The 13,795-nt window shown below is 53.6% G+C and overlaps 1 protein-coding gene across 1 annotated transcript; it reads right to left on the bottom strand.

The window, feature by feature from the left end:
- Positions 1-301: 301 nt before the first annotated feature.
- Positions 302-5,827, bottom strand: LOC118848010 (RIMS-binding protein 3-like). Its single transcript, XM_036756728.1, has one exon. It carries the CDS (start codon positions 5,825-5,827, stop codon positions 302-304), a length of 5,526 nt encoding a protein of 1,841 aa, XP_036612623.1.
- Between the last annotated feature and the right edge of the window lie 7,968 nt (positions 5,828-13,795).

Raw genomic sequence — 13,795 nt, 5'->3', positions numbered from 1 at the left:
TCCCCAAATCAATCAAATTACCCATCTGGAACAGCAGCACACCTTGTTGAGACACACCTAAAATAACTTATTTTGGTTGTTCTTTGTTTCTTTTAATTACCTGAAGCCAGGTTTTAAACCATGTTCTCAGAGGTAAGGGGCTTTGAGTGAGTACAATCCTATAGTCTCTATTGATGAAAAAAGGTTTGGTTTTTTTGGTTTGGTTTTTTTTTATAGATATGGTGGTTGTCAATGTGCCATGCCCTCAGGAGCTGGTTGGCTGTGTCCTGGACTAAGGGAGGACCAGAAGCCAGGGCCCTTGCTACTCAGCATTCAGGGCTGGGGTCTTCAGAAGGTTCGATGGGACCAAGCCTCTCTGCCCATTTAGCTCCCCATAGAAGAAGCCATTGTCATCCACAGAACCCAGCACAGTGACCACATCACCCACACTCAGGGTCAGCTCCTCAGTTACACTTAGACTAGAGCTCTTCTGGGGGCAATAGTCAAAGGCGGCCACCATGGTCTGCGGATACCAAAGCTGGGCATGTGGAGGGGCCCCGCTTGCCATGGAGAAACTCTTCTGGGGGTTGGGGGACTGTGTAGAGAGCCCCAGGAGGCCATCCAGGGACACCCCGGGTGGCAGGTGACCTTGCCGGAGCAGCTGCTTGAGCACATCACTGCCCTCCACTTGTAGTTCGGACACCATGTCCCCAGGGATGTAACCCACCCGACCGGAGCACTCTCCATGATAGAATCCATCTGGGTCTTGATCCCCCCAGACCTTCAGGAGCTGGCCCCGCTGGAAGGCAAGCTCTTCTTCAGCAGCCATTGGATTGGTGGACATCAGCTGGGGGTCATAGTCCCAAAGGGCTACGAACACTCGGAAAGGGTCATTTGTCACATTTCCTTTCAGGGGGCTGCTTCCTGGGGCCCTGAACCATGGCCCAGGGGCAGGCACCAAGGGGCTGGCCTTCAGGATTTTGGTCATCTTCCCAGAGAGGGGCTGATACAACAATGCACTGGGCTCTGGGAGTGGAGCTGCTTTCTTCAGACCAGTCAGCCTGCTCTGTCCTTTTTGGAGCCTAAATTCCTTCTTTTGGCTGGGTCTCCTTGTCCCCCACATGTTCACATACTGGTCCTCTTCCTCCAGATTGGCCAGGTCAGCCATGTGGCTGTGATCAGCAAAGGCCTCCAATGACTGACTGGTCACCTTTAGCATTTCTGCTTCTAGTCTGTTCCTAGGCACCTTCCCATCAGAATTGTTCTCTCCATAGATCTCTCTCATGGGGCTGTTTTCTGGAGGAATATGTAGCAACTCCTGAACCTGGGGCCATCTTGTCACAGTGTTTCTAGCACTCTTCTCCTCCACCCTGATCTGGCCATCACACAGATGTCGGGGATTCCCAAATCTGCTGTCCTTGGCAGTATTAGGCCCATGGGACTCTTTCCTGCCAGAAGGCAGAGGGCTCAGGAAATAGGCTTCTCCACGTCCCTGGGGGGCATTGATGTCTCCTGGGATTGGCAACTCACCTTCTGAAGGTTTTGCAACTCTCCTTTGGAAGCTGTCTTCTGGGAACCCATCAGCAGCAACCACTTTATCCCTCCCACAGCTGGCAGGAAGAGGGGTGCTGGTCTTGGTACTGAAGCTGCCCATGATGGACTTCTCTTGGGAGACAGGTACATATGGTCTCAGTGTTGAAGGGGTCTGGGGATGGAGCAACTCCCCACAGTTGTGGATGACAGGAAAAGACGGGGGTGACCTGTAAGCACTGGAACGTTTCAGCCACTCCCCAGGGATCTGGGCTGGTACTGAGTCCAGGGATTCACCATAATGAGACATAGTTCTCACAGAGACCTCTTGGGAAGGCTTTTGTTGCTGTAGCTGGGAAAATTCCACCAAGACATTCCCTGCTGTGGGGGAGGTCACTTCAGTGACTTTCTGCCCACCTGCATACACGGCATAGCCTGTCACAGGGACCCCATTGGAGGACCCTGCTGAGTCGATGGTCACTGGGATCCAGCTGATGAGCAGAGTGCCCGGGGAGGTGTGGTACTCCACCAGGACATCCAGGGGAGGATCAGGTGGCCCGGCTGATGGGGTGGTAAAAGTAATTGAGGGGGACATCTCCTCCCACAGCTTCTTGGTGGTCTCCCCGGGGGGCCGTGCCTCCACGCGGGCACAGTAGCGAGTGCTGGGCTGCAAGTTATGAAAGGTGTAGCAGCAGATTCCGGCCTTGGTGAGGCTGTGCTCCTCCTCATTGAGATACACCATGTTCGGGTGGTCACTGCCACTATCCAGCCAGCTGATCTCTGCAGAAGTGGAGGTGAGACTCCTGAGCCTCAGCTGGCTCGGGGCAGGGCAGAAGCCCCCACCCACCAGAAAGGAGCACTGCAGCCGGTTGGAGCAGCCTCTCTCCATCACGCTCTGCACCGAGATGCGGTAGGCCCTTGTCTTCAGGTCCAGGTTGTCGATGGTGGCTCTGGTCTGGGAGCCGGCACTGATGTTCTCCCACAGCTCATTGTCCACATAGACATTGTAGCCCTGCATGGCTCCATATGGGTTGGGGGCAATGGGGGCCTCCCAGTCCACCACCACACCCTGGGGCAGCTGCTGGATCAGAGTCAGTTTTGGAGGGCAAGGAACCCCGGAGAAGTCCAAAGCTTCCTCCATGATGCCCTTCTCCAGTTTCTTTGGCAGCAGACCACAGCGGGAGCCTTCCTCCAAGGAATCAGTTCCTTTTCCCTCAGGACTGGAGCTGTCACTTTGTGATTTCACTTCCTGGGAGGAATCCAGGGAGGAGTCACTACCCTCTGGAGGTTGTAAATTCAGGATCTCACTGTCTGAAATCTGCTCCACCAAGTTGGAGGGGACCAATCCCCTTTGGCCATCCATCAGCTCTCCAGCATAGAAGCCATCCTCATCCATGTCCCCAAAGATGTAGATATACTCCCCTGCAGTCAGGGGCAGCTCGGCCTCTGGCTGATCATTGGGGCCTGCAAATGGATCATAGTCATATCGGGCTAAGAAAATCTTCAGTTTAGAAGGGACGTGGCTGTCGTGGCTGTCCTGGCTGTTGTGCACATGGTAGCTGTGGTGTCTGTCCTGGCTGTCTTGGCTGTGGTGGCTTCTGGGGCCCTCTGGCTCAGGGGCTTGGGAAAGGCTGTCCGCTTCTATCTCTTCCATGTTGCTGCCTGTACTCACCCTGGGAGCTGGGTAAGAATGAAAGCTGCGCTGCCCAGGGCCATCATCTGAGGTGCTGGCCCGGGTGCTGACTTTCTTGGCCAGTGTCCTAGAGCCAGGGAGGCTGGCACCCTCTAGGTGGCAGGTGGCTTTCTTGGCCTGCTTTCCCCTGAGCAGCTGAGGTGGTTTTAACTCCTGAGCTTGGTGGGTGCAGGGCACTTCTAGCTCCCGAAGCTGGGCCTCCAGAGTCTGCAGAGCTTCCATGTGCTCCTTCTGCATTTGCTCTTGGTCCTGCTGCATTCTCTGGGCCTCTCCCTGCTGGGCTGCCAGCGCCCTCAGAGCTTCCTGGAGCTCCTGCTCCAGCTGTTGGCGGCTGGCCTCAATGCGGCTGGCCTGCTGCTGCAGCTGGGCCGTCAGGAGGGCTGCTGAGTCTCGCTCTTCGGTCACTAGCTCCAGCTTGCCCCGCATCTCGCAGTTCTCCGAGTCCACCCTGTCTAACCACTGAGCCTTCTCCTGGAGTCTGCTGTTTTCTTGGGCTAGCCAGTTGTTCTCACTCATCACCTGCTGCAGCCGGCCCTCCGCTTCCTGGAATCTCTGCTGGGCCTTGCCCACGTCCAGCTCCAGGCTCTCAAAACGCTTCTGCCTTTCACTGAGTGTCTGCTCCAAGGCCTGCACCTGGAGCTTCAGCTCTTCGGCCTCAGAGGCTTCCTCCTTCCCAGCGTTCTGGAGCTGGCCCGAGGTGGGCGGGGAGGCAGCCCTCTGGTTATGTGGGCCTTTGAAGCTCTGCAGGGTGACTTGCCTCTGAAGGCGAAGCACCTCCTTCTGGGACTCCCGCAGGAGATGGTCAAAGTCGTTGACGTTGAGCCACTGGGCAGGTCCCTGGCAGGCGGCCACCTGGGCCTGCAGGTCCCGGCATTCCTGCCGCAGGTCCTCGATCTCCTTGTCCTTGGCTAGCATGGCGCTCGTCTGCTCCGTCAGGTCCTTGGCCCGCTGGCGCGCGAAGGCCTGGCGGCACAGCTCCAGGACGGCGCAACTCTCCCCAGGGACCCGGGCGCTCACAGCCCGGAGGTTGGTCTCCTGCAGCTTCCGAGCCCGCTCCTCCAGGCGCTTCGCGATGACCGCCAGCTTTGCGTTCTTCACCTTGATGCTCCGCACCTTCTCGTTCGTCTCTGGGAAGCCCCGCCGCAGCTGGCTATTCTCCTCCCTGAGCTGGGAGCAATGCTTGGCTAGGGTCTCCAGAGCCTCGGCCAATTCCGAGTTCTGTTTCACCAGGTCGTTGTAATCAAGCCCCGGGACGGCTTCGTGCGGGGGCGCCGCGCTGGCCGGCTGCCTTGGACCGAGGGCCAACGGGACTTCGCCTTCTTTCCCGGGCGGCTGCAGGCTCAGCACCTCCCTGTGGGGACGGCTCCCCCAGGCCCTGGGCGGTCTCCCGCAGTCCTGCTGATGGTCATCGGGGCTAGGCCGGAGCGCCTCACAGGGCACTTTCTCACCAGTGCCCAGGTTGTCTGGGACCAGCTGGAGGCGGGGCAGGACCGCGGGGTAGTGGGAGCTCCTGTCCAGCGGGCTGCCGGCCTCGGGCTCGCCTGCCCCGGGCGACTCGGCTCGGCTCGGGCTGCCGTCCAAAGAGCGGGAGGAGCGGGCGGCGGGGACGGTGTCGTCCAAGGAGAGCGAATAGGAACGCGGCCGCGGAGCGCACAGGCTGTCCAGAGAGCGCGGCCGGGTGGCGGAGGTCACGGGCCGCGGGCGGTAAACTGGAGCTGCTGGTGGGGCTGGCCCCAGAGGAGTAAGAACGGGGGCGGAGGCGGGGTTCGCAGCGATGGTGGTGGTGGCGGTGGTAGCGGTGGTGATGGTGCTGGCTGCGGCCGCCACGGCCGGGGCTGGCAGCTCCCCGGCGCCCGCAGTTGGCAGCTCCCCGGCTCCCGCCGCCTGGAAGTGGACCGCGACGACGGCGGTGGCAGCGGCCGCGGGCTCGGGCCGGGCGAGGTTGGGCCGCGGGGGCCGCGCCGAGAGCACGGAGGCCGGGTCCCAGTGGAAGTTCTCCAGGATGTACTTGAGGAAGAGGCTGCGCTCCACGTCGAGCGCGGCCTGCAGGTGGCGGATGCGGGCCGCCTGCTCGCCGTCGCTCTCCCAGCGCAGCTTGGCCAGCACGTCCTGAAGCTTGCAGCGGCACTCGGCGGCGCCCCCGCCGGCCGTCGAGCCCGGGCGGCCGCAGTAGCCGCGGCTGAGCAGCTCCTCGGCCAGCTGGCGCTGCAGCTCCCGCGCCTGGCGCACGGCGCAGTCCCGCTCCTTGTGCAGGAGCTGCTGCAGCTGGCGCAGCTCGGCCTCCTTCCAGCGCAGCAGCTGGCGGATCTCGGCGTCGCGCTCCCGCAGCACGGCCTCCTGCAGCTGCCGCAGCTCCCTCACTCGTTGCATCTCCCAGCGGGAGCGCAGCTGGTCGGCCAGCTGCTGCCGCTCCCGCTCGCCGGCCTCCCGCAGCTCCCGGGCCTCGGTCGCGAAGCGCCGCCGCTCCGCCTGCGAGCGGGCCCGCTCGGCCTCCAGCTCTGCGCGCACGGCCTCCAGCTCCCGCCGCTGCTCCTCCAGCAGCATCGCCGAGCTCGGGCCGGCGGGAGGTTTCTTGGGCGAGTAGCGGCCCCCTCCCCCTGTGGGGCTCGGTGTGTCCTTAGTCATGGTGCCCCCCACCCCCCGCTGCCCCCCGCTCAGCTCGGCCTGACCCCTGGGGCTCGCCTGCCTCCGCAACGGCTGGCCGCTGCCCTCGCCCTCGACCCGGGACGCCCCACACGCCTAACTTAACCGCCCCTAGCCCGCGCGCCCCCCGCGCGCCCTCTCGGCCCATACCTCGCCCCGCCCTGACCTGCTCCCGAGATGCACCCTCTGGGCGTGGGGCCCCGGCACGTGCATCGGAGGCCTGAAGATCTTCGGCTTTAGAGCTGGAAGGGGCCTTAAAGGCCATCTCGTCCAACCGCCGCATTTTAGGTGGGAATCTGCTCCAACCCCTGGTGACCAGGACTGGGAACCCCTAGCAGTATGGACGGGCTCAGCGTGGCTGGGTTACCCGGCTTGTGTCTCTAGCAGCGGAGAACAGCAAAATGGGGAGGATCTGGGAGATCACTCGGTCCGATCCTCTCATTTAACAGAGGAAGGAAAGGAGAACCCGATCTCTGGAGATAAAGAGGCTTCTCTGCTCTCAGGAGTTAGGGAGTCTGCCATGGAGGCAGCAGTGAGAAGAGCTTCGGACTGGACTCCTGGAGTCCCGGGTTCAAATAAATCCCAGCTTTTCTATTTGCTAGCTGTGTGTGTGTGTGTCGTGTGCGAGTACGTGTGTGTGTTAGTGTATTGTGCAAGTGTGTGTGTGTGAATGTGTATGTGTGTGTGATAGAGAGTGCGTATGTGTGTGTGCGAGAGCAAGAGTGTGAGTGTGTGTATGTGAGTGAGAGACAGACAGCAGAGGAGGGAGACGGGAAAGGAGGGAGGGAGTTAGGGAAGGAGGGAGAGAAAGGAAGAGAGAAAGAGTAACAGAGGGGAGGGAGAGAAGAGAGACAGGGAGAGAAGGGGGAGAGAGAACATGGGAGGGAGAGGGAGAGAAGGAAAGAGAGATGGAGAATGGGACAGGAGAGAGACACAGAGGACGGAGGAAGGGAAGGATGAAAAGAAAGAGACCTGAGAGAAAGAGGAGGAGGGGGTGCTGTAAAATGAGCCTGATCTGTAAAAAGTGGGGAGGGTGAGGACATTTCCACCTCCTCCCCACCTGCCTTGCAGGGTTGGTGTGAGGCAAGTGCCTTGGATCAAAGTCCTTCAGAAATGGAAAAGAATAGACTGGACCCGTGGGATCATTAAAGGAGGGAAAGCTCTGTCTCCAATTCAGGGCCTCACCTTCCCTTGGATGGATGGGCTGGGAGGTGCCTGCTGCCAAGATCTTGGGTTTTTCCAAGGGACATCTGAATAGTATGTGGCAGAGAGGATAGAAGGAAAGGTCCTCTCTCTGGCACTGGCCTCAGAAATGGGGGTTATTCTGCAAGGAGATCCAGAGCGCCCCCCAGAACACTGAGCTGGAATGCCAGCTCGGCCACTTACTGACTTTGGTGTGCCTCTACCTCTCAGCTGTGCATGTGACTTCCTGTGTGACTAAGTCATCACCCTGGATGCCCGAGCTTTCTCCTCAGGTAAATAATGCGGCTGGATTCATTGGCCTTCAAGGCCCCTTCCAGCTCCCAGGCTCTAAGCCCATGAAATGGTAGGGGATGTAGAGGAAATACAGATCCAGTTACTTTCCAATGTCTGGCCATTTGGTTTCAGGCTATGGAAAATCCTGGGGCCCTCATGTCTCCCCACAGGGATGAGAAAGGACCCAAAGAAATCAGAGCAGGTAGGGAGCACCACAGTAGATAGAGTACCAGGTCTGGAATCAGAAAGACTCATCTTCCCAAGTTCTAGTCTCAAACACTTGCTAGTTGTGTGACCCTGGGCAAGTCACCTAACCTTGCTTGCCTCAGTTTCCTTAGCTACAAAATGAGGTGAAAGAGAAAATGGCAAAACTCTCCAATGCCTTTGCTAAGATAACCCCAAATGGGGTCACAAAGAGTCAGACACAACTGAAACAACTGAACAACAAAGACATTGGAGCTCCATCAAAGCATTGAAGGAGAAGTTATTTCAGCCACTTCCCCTCATTTTGCAGAGAGGAAAACTGAGGCCTGCACAAGGAAAGAGAGTTCTCCAAAGGTACATAGCCAGTACCTAGACTAAATGGCTATTGAAGTCCCTGCAGTTCTCAGATTTGGGGATTCTGGTAATTGGCAGAGTCAGGATTTGAACCCAGGACCTCTGACTCCAAAGGTTAAGTGACTTGCTCAAGGTCATACAGCCAGTATGTGTCAGAGGAGGATTTGAATCCAGGTCTTCTCAGCTTCTAGGTTGGCTTCCTTTTCATTTACTAGCGGGCTTTACCATACCTTGCAGGCTTTTCTGAATTAAACACCGCCACTGCACACACACACAAAGTATAAATGCATCATCTGAGAATCTTCAGCCAGCAGGAGCCAGAGAGATCACCTGGTCACAGACTCATAGCTCTCACACTGGAAGGCCATCTCACCCAATCTCCTTGCCCAGGAAACTGAGGCTTGGGGCTTTAAATGATTTATTTGATGTCACACGAGTAATAAGGAATGGAGCCAGCATTCTATGTCTCGCCATTGGGGTTTTCTTGGCAAGGATATTGGAGTGGTTTGCCATACCCCTCTCCAGCTCATTTGACAGATGAGGAAACTGAGGCAAACAGGGTGAAGTGACTTGCCCAGGGTCACACAGCTAAGAAGTGTCTGAGGCTGGATTTGAATGAAGGTGCTCCTGACTCCAGATCCAGCCCTCTAGCCACCAGGCCACCTTGCTGCACCTCTGGCACACAGTAGGTGCTATATAAATGCCAGCCACTATGAAATCCTCCTTTTCTCTCCCCTCCACAAAACTAAGGCAACCAGATGCTAGACTTCTAAATTCAGAAGGTACTGGGTAGATCTGTGAGTCAGGGTCATCTCTCCCCAATGAGTCATCTCTTCAGTTGCCAGCAGGGGGCAGTGTTGTTACCCTCCCCCCCCCCCCCCCCCCCAGTACAGATATAGCGCTCTGTTGGGGAGGAAATAGAATGTCCCTTGGAATTTAGACTGGCAGGACTGGAAGGGGCCTTGGGGGCCATCTAATCCAACCCCCTCTTTTTCCAGGTAGGGAAATTGAGACCCAAAAAGAAGATAATTCCGCAGTGTCACAGCTTCAAAGCCAGAGCTAGGACTCAGGCTTCCTTTCTGTGTATTGCCTAGGACAGTGGAAAATGGTGTTGCTTTTGGGGGCAGAGGCTCTGAGTTCCAATTTCTGGCTGTTCCATTTGCTATCTGTACAGCCCAAGACAAATCTCTTCCCTTTTCTCCATTGGGAAATAAGCGGTCTGGGGTAAATGATGTCAAAGACGCTTTCTATTACACCAGAGCCATGGACCAAGGTTCCTGTGGAGATGATGTCTCAAAAGCTTGAGCTCCCACATTTACTGAGCTCTGGGGGTATTTAGAATTAACCCCCCCCTCAAAAAAACCCCATTCTTTGGGATTATGAGTTTACACATCAACCAACATGAATGTTTTAGTATCCAAGAGACTTGTGTCTGAAACTGTGAACTTGCTACATAGTTGGTTTAATGTTCCTATTGAATTTAACACAGTAGTAACAAAATTGCCGTTTATCCCTCTCTGAACTTTTCCCCTTCTTTTCTTTTTTCCCCCTTCTTTTCTGTATTTGTAAAAGCTTTATTGATGTTCTTTTTTGTAGTTCTGTCACTGTTAACATCCCATGTCTATCCCCCAAGAGAAACCCTCCCTTGTAACAGATAGGTAAGTAAAGTATAAAGTATAGTCAAGTAAATAGGAGACAGCTAGGAGGTGCGGTGTCAGCCTTGGCATCAGGAGGAACTGAGTACAAATCTGGCCTCAGACACGTACTAGCCGTGTGACCCCGGGCAAGGCACTTTGCCTTAATCCACTGGAGAGGGAAATGGTAAATCACTCCAGTATCTGCAGAGAAAACTCCTCGCAGGGTCCTGAAGAGCCAGACCCTCCTGAACAACAGTAAATCAAGTAAAACAAATTATTCTGCTGGCTGTATTAGAAAATGTATGTTTCATTCTGCACTTCCAGTCTCCTGCCTCTCTGCCAGGAGGTAGCAATTATGTTCCATCATCAGTCTCTCAATATCATAAATGGTCTACGTTAGGGTTGACCGGAGATGCTCTCTCCCACAAAATCCCTGAGATGAATGGAGTGAAAAGTGCAGGATGGACTGCCTTGGAAGGTAGTGAGTTCCCTGTTTTCAAGCAGAGCCTGACTGGTCACTTGTTGGAGATTCTTGGTTACATAAGGGTTGAAGTAGATGCTTGCAGAAGCCCCTTCCAAATCTGGGATTCCATATCATCCATTTTCAGAGGAGTAGGGGTAGGGGTAGAGGTGTTAAAACAGGCTCAGTGAGTTGCCCACTAGCAAATGTCAGAGTGGGAACATGAACCCAAGTCTTTTCCCAAGTCCTAGTCTAGTGCTCTGTGGGTGTTTGTGGGCAGCTAGGTGACTCAGTGGGTAGAGCATTGGGCCAGGAGTGAGGAAGACCAGAGCTCAAATCCAGCCTCGAACACTAGCTGTGTGACTCTGGGTAGCTTGCCCTGTTTGCCTCAGTTTCCTCAAGTGTGAAATGGAGATAATCTGTAAACAGTAATGGAGATAAAGCACCTACCTCCCAGGGTTGCTGTGAGGATCAACTGTGATAATATTTGTAAAGCACCCAGCACATAATAGGTCCCAAAATATGTTAGCTATTACCATTCTCCAACACTTTGCACACCTAAATTGTAGAGTGATGAGCCTTGAATAAGGAATATCTTATTTCAAGTCCTGATTCAAACACTTACTAGCTTCATGACCCTGGGCAAGTCACTTACCCCTGTTTGCCTCAGTTTCCTCACCGGGGATGATCACACACTCAGGATTGTTGGAAGGATCAAACAAGATGACATGTGTAAGTCACCTGTTACATAACAAGCACCGTACAAATATTAATTGTTACCATTATCCGTGGAAGTAACGTGTTCAAGGTACTTTACACACCTAAACTGTTGCTGATAATTGATACTCTTGTTCTCTTGGTATTGTTTCTCACAATGAAGGGCTTGGTGGTGCCACAGTGCAGAGAATGCTGGCCTGGAGTTGAGAAGATTCCTAATCCATCCAGCCTCAGACACTTCCTAGATGTGTGACTCTGTCCGAGTCACTTCACCCTGTTTGCCTCAGTTTCCTCGTCTGTCAAATGAGCTGGAGAAGGAAATGGAAAAACCACTCCAGTATTTCTGCCAAGAAACCTCAGGTGGGGTTAGGGAGAGTTGGACAGGATTGAAATGATTACTGAATAACAAAATTGTCTCTCAGGCTGGCCTCAAACGCTGCCCTGGGTGCAGATTTGCCAGAGGGCTGGGGAGAGTAAAGGACCAGAACACTTTCTAGAAGGGCACATCAAGGGGCAATGAACTGGAAGCATTTTTTTAATCTCTCCAAAAGGGGTGCACCCTCTGGTTTTTCTCCTGTTCTCTAGTGATAAAGCCTTTTCTTCTGTTACCCTGCTGGAGCCTCAGCAGCACAGCGGTGGGAAGGAGGCAGGGCAGGCATTTTCCAGCCTATCTTTCCAGGTCTATTTTGACATGCTCCTCTCAGCCCACTCTTCATTCTCGTCAATCTGGACTAGTAGCTGGTCCCCATAGTTGAAATTCCATCTCCCACTTCTGTATCTTTGCCCAGGGTGTCCCGTAGGTCTGGAATGCACTCCCTCCTTATTCTCCTCTCAGAACCTTCCTCCCAGACTCAGCTCTGGCACCAGCTCCTCCATAAGGACTTCCCTGATGTTCCAGCTCATCCTCCCCCAACTAGTTCATATTTACTTAGGGAGGGTGTGCCCAGGAGAAGCCTGGGTGACTAAGCAAGGTTAAAGGAGGTATACTTTGGCTTTGGAGAACTCTCCCTATACAAGGAATGATAATCACTCAGTCCCAACCACCTTCCTTCCCCCACCTCACCCCCAGACTCCAAACCTGGCATCACATTTGAGCCCTGGATGGCATCATCTCCATCAAATGCATGCTGGCCTTGGATGCTTTTCTCTTACATACTCCTTAGCCTGGCATTTAAAGTATTCTTTAAGCTGGTTTTAAGATAATTCCTTATCTTTCCAGGTATATTTCAATGTAATTGGCTTCACATAGTATGGAGGACAGCCAATCTCCCTACTAGCAATTCTCTGAACTTGACAAGCTATCTCCAGCTTCTGTGCCTTTGCCCAGGCTGATTCTCCTACCTGAGACACCCCTCCCCCTCCCTTCTGCCTCTTTACATGCCATCTTCTACAACAGGCTGTTCCTGATCCCTTCAGGTGGCTTTGTTCAATATGTTTCTGGCAGAATACAAGCTCTTGGAGGGCAGGGTCTCTTTGGGGTTTGTCTCCATATCCCCAGGGCCCAGCACAGTTCCTGGTACATAGCAGGCTCCTTAATAAATCCTTTTTTTTTTAATTAACTATGCTAGTTAATAGGCAACATCCATACATAGCCTAATAGCATTTATTAAGTACCTACTATGTGCCAGGCACTGGTGGACTTATTTGGACTATAAAGGCAAAAGAGATATATTCTTCTGGGCAGACAACATCAACAGAAATAACATATAAGAGCCATAGAATCCTGGTTCTGTTTCTTACCGAATATGTGACCTTGGGCAAGTTACTTGCCCCCTTCTGGCTTCAGTTTCCTTCTCTGTAGTACGTGGGGGGGGGGGGGGAGGGAGGGTGTCTGAAAGAGCTCCCAGCTTTGAGAGTCTGTTTCCTTCTGCATGCAGTGATACAAGGGAGAAGGTGATAACAGCCAGTGTCCTAATACCAAGATAAAATAACGTACATCCCTGAGCCTGTCCCAGGGAAGAGATGAGAAAGTCCACTTCAAAGCTTTATGGTCTGCTGAGGTTTATGTCTTGGGAAGCTACAGTAGTAGTTGTAAGTTCAGTTAATGAGTCCTGCTTAAAGTCTTTGTCAAAGTGCATTAGTGAGTATGTTGTGTTAGCATCTCTTTTGGGTGGAGGAAATAAATACCTGTCCCATATTTGAATTCCTATATTTGATTGCCTTTCTACTCCCCACTTCGGGGAGATCATAGACTCGAACCAAAATCTATTCCTTAAGTACATTGTCTGAGGGCACCCGGGTTGGGGTGTAATGAGTCAGAGAATATAACAAAAGGAGCTTCGTCCCTCTCATCGGAGGCTGGGGTCCCTCTGGAATGAACGTCGTCAGTACCTCAGACGTTGGTGCAGAGCGGAAGGACCCTCGGGTGGAGAGAGGAGAGTGTAGTGCCTGGGGCAGTCAGGAAAGGCTCCCTACAAGAGCTGGAAACCCGACCTTGCAAGAAGAGACTTCAACAATGTAGGTATCTTCTGAGGAGAGAGGAGGCGCTAACAAATAGAGAGAACATGGAAGGCTGGGGGCACCTGACCTGAGCTTCTGCCTTTCTGGTCTTTTCATCCAACATGTCTACTGTGCCTGGCATATAGTAGGTGCTCAATAAATGTTCTTTGATTGATTTTCACAAAGATTTTTATAGAAATGAAAATGTTCATCAGTTCCTGGTATCTTTTACTCTCTCTCTCTCTCTCTTTTTTTTTTTTTTGGTGGGGTAGGATTTTTATTTTAACAGAACTGGACAAACATCAATAAACATGAACTTTCCATGTACAAGGAGGAATAGGAAAAAAGATTATATTCTGAAGCTACTCTCCCAACCCCAACTTGAACTGAGGGCACAGCTGTAACATCTCCCTTAGGGTTCTAATGGGGTGGGGGGGTAGGGGTGGATCTTTCTAAGACTATAGCTCATAGGTCCCCCCACCAGCTGGGAGAGCTAGGTGGCACAAGGAATGGAGCATCAGCCCTGGAGTCTGGAAGACCGGAGTTTAAATTTGGCCTCAGACACTTACTAGCTGTGTGACCTTGGGTGAGTCACTTAACCTTGGTTTCCTCATCTGTAAAATATGGATGATAACATTTATCTCCCAGGATGGTTGTGAGGAT

This window comes from Trichosurus vulpecula, chromosome 1 (genome assembly GCF_011100635.1).
Source record: "Trichosurus vulpecula isolate mTriVul1 chromosome 1, mTriVul1.pri, whole genome shotgun sequence".
Classification (NCBI taxonomy): Eukaryota; Metazoa; Chordata; class Mammalia; order Diprotodontia; family Phalangeridae; genus Trichosurus; species Trichosurus vulpecula.
Note: the sequence above shows the minus strand (reverse complement) of the source record. Positions and strands in the feature narration are given on the sequence as shown.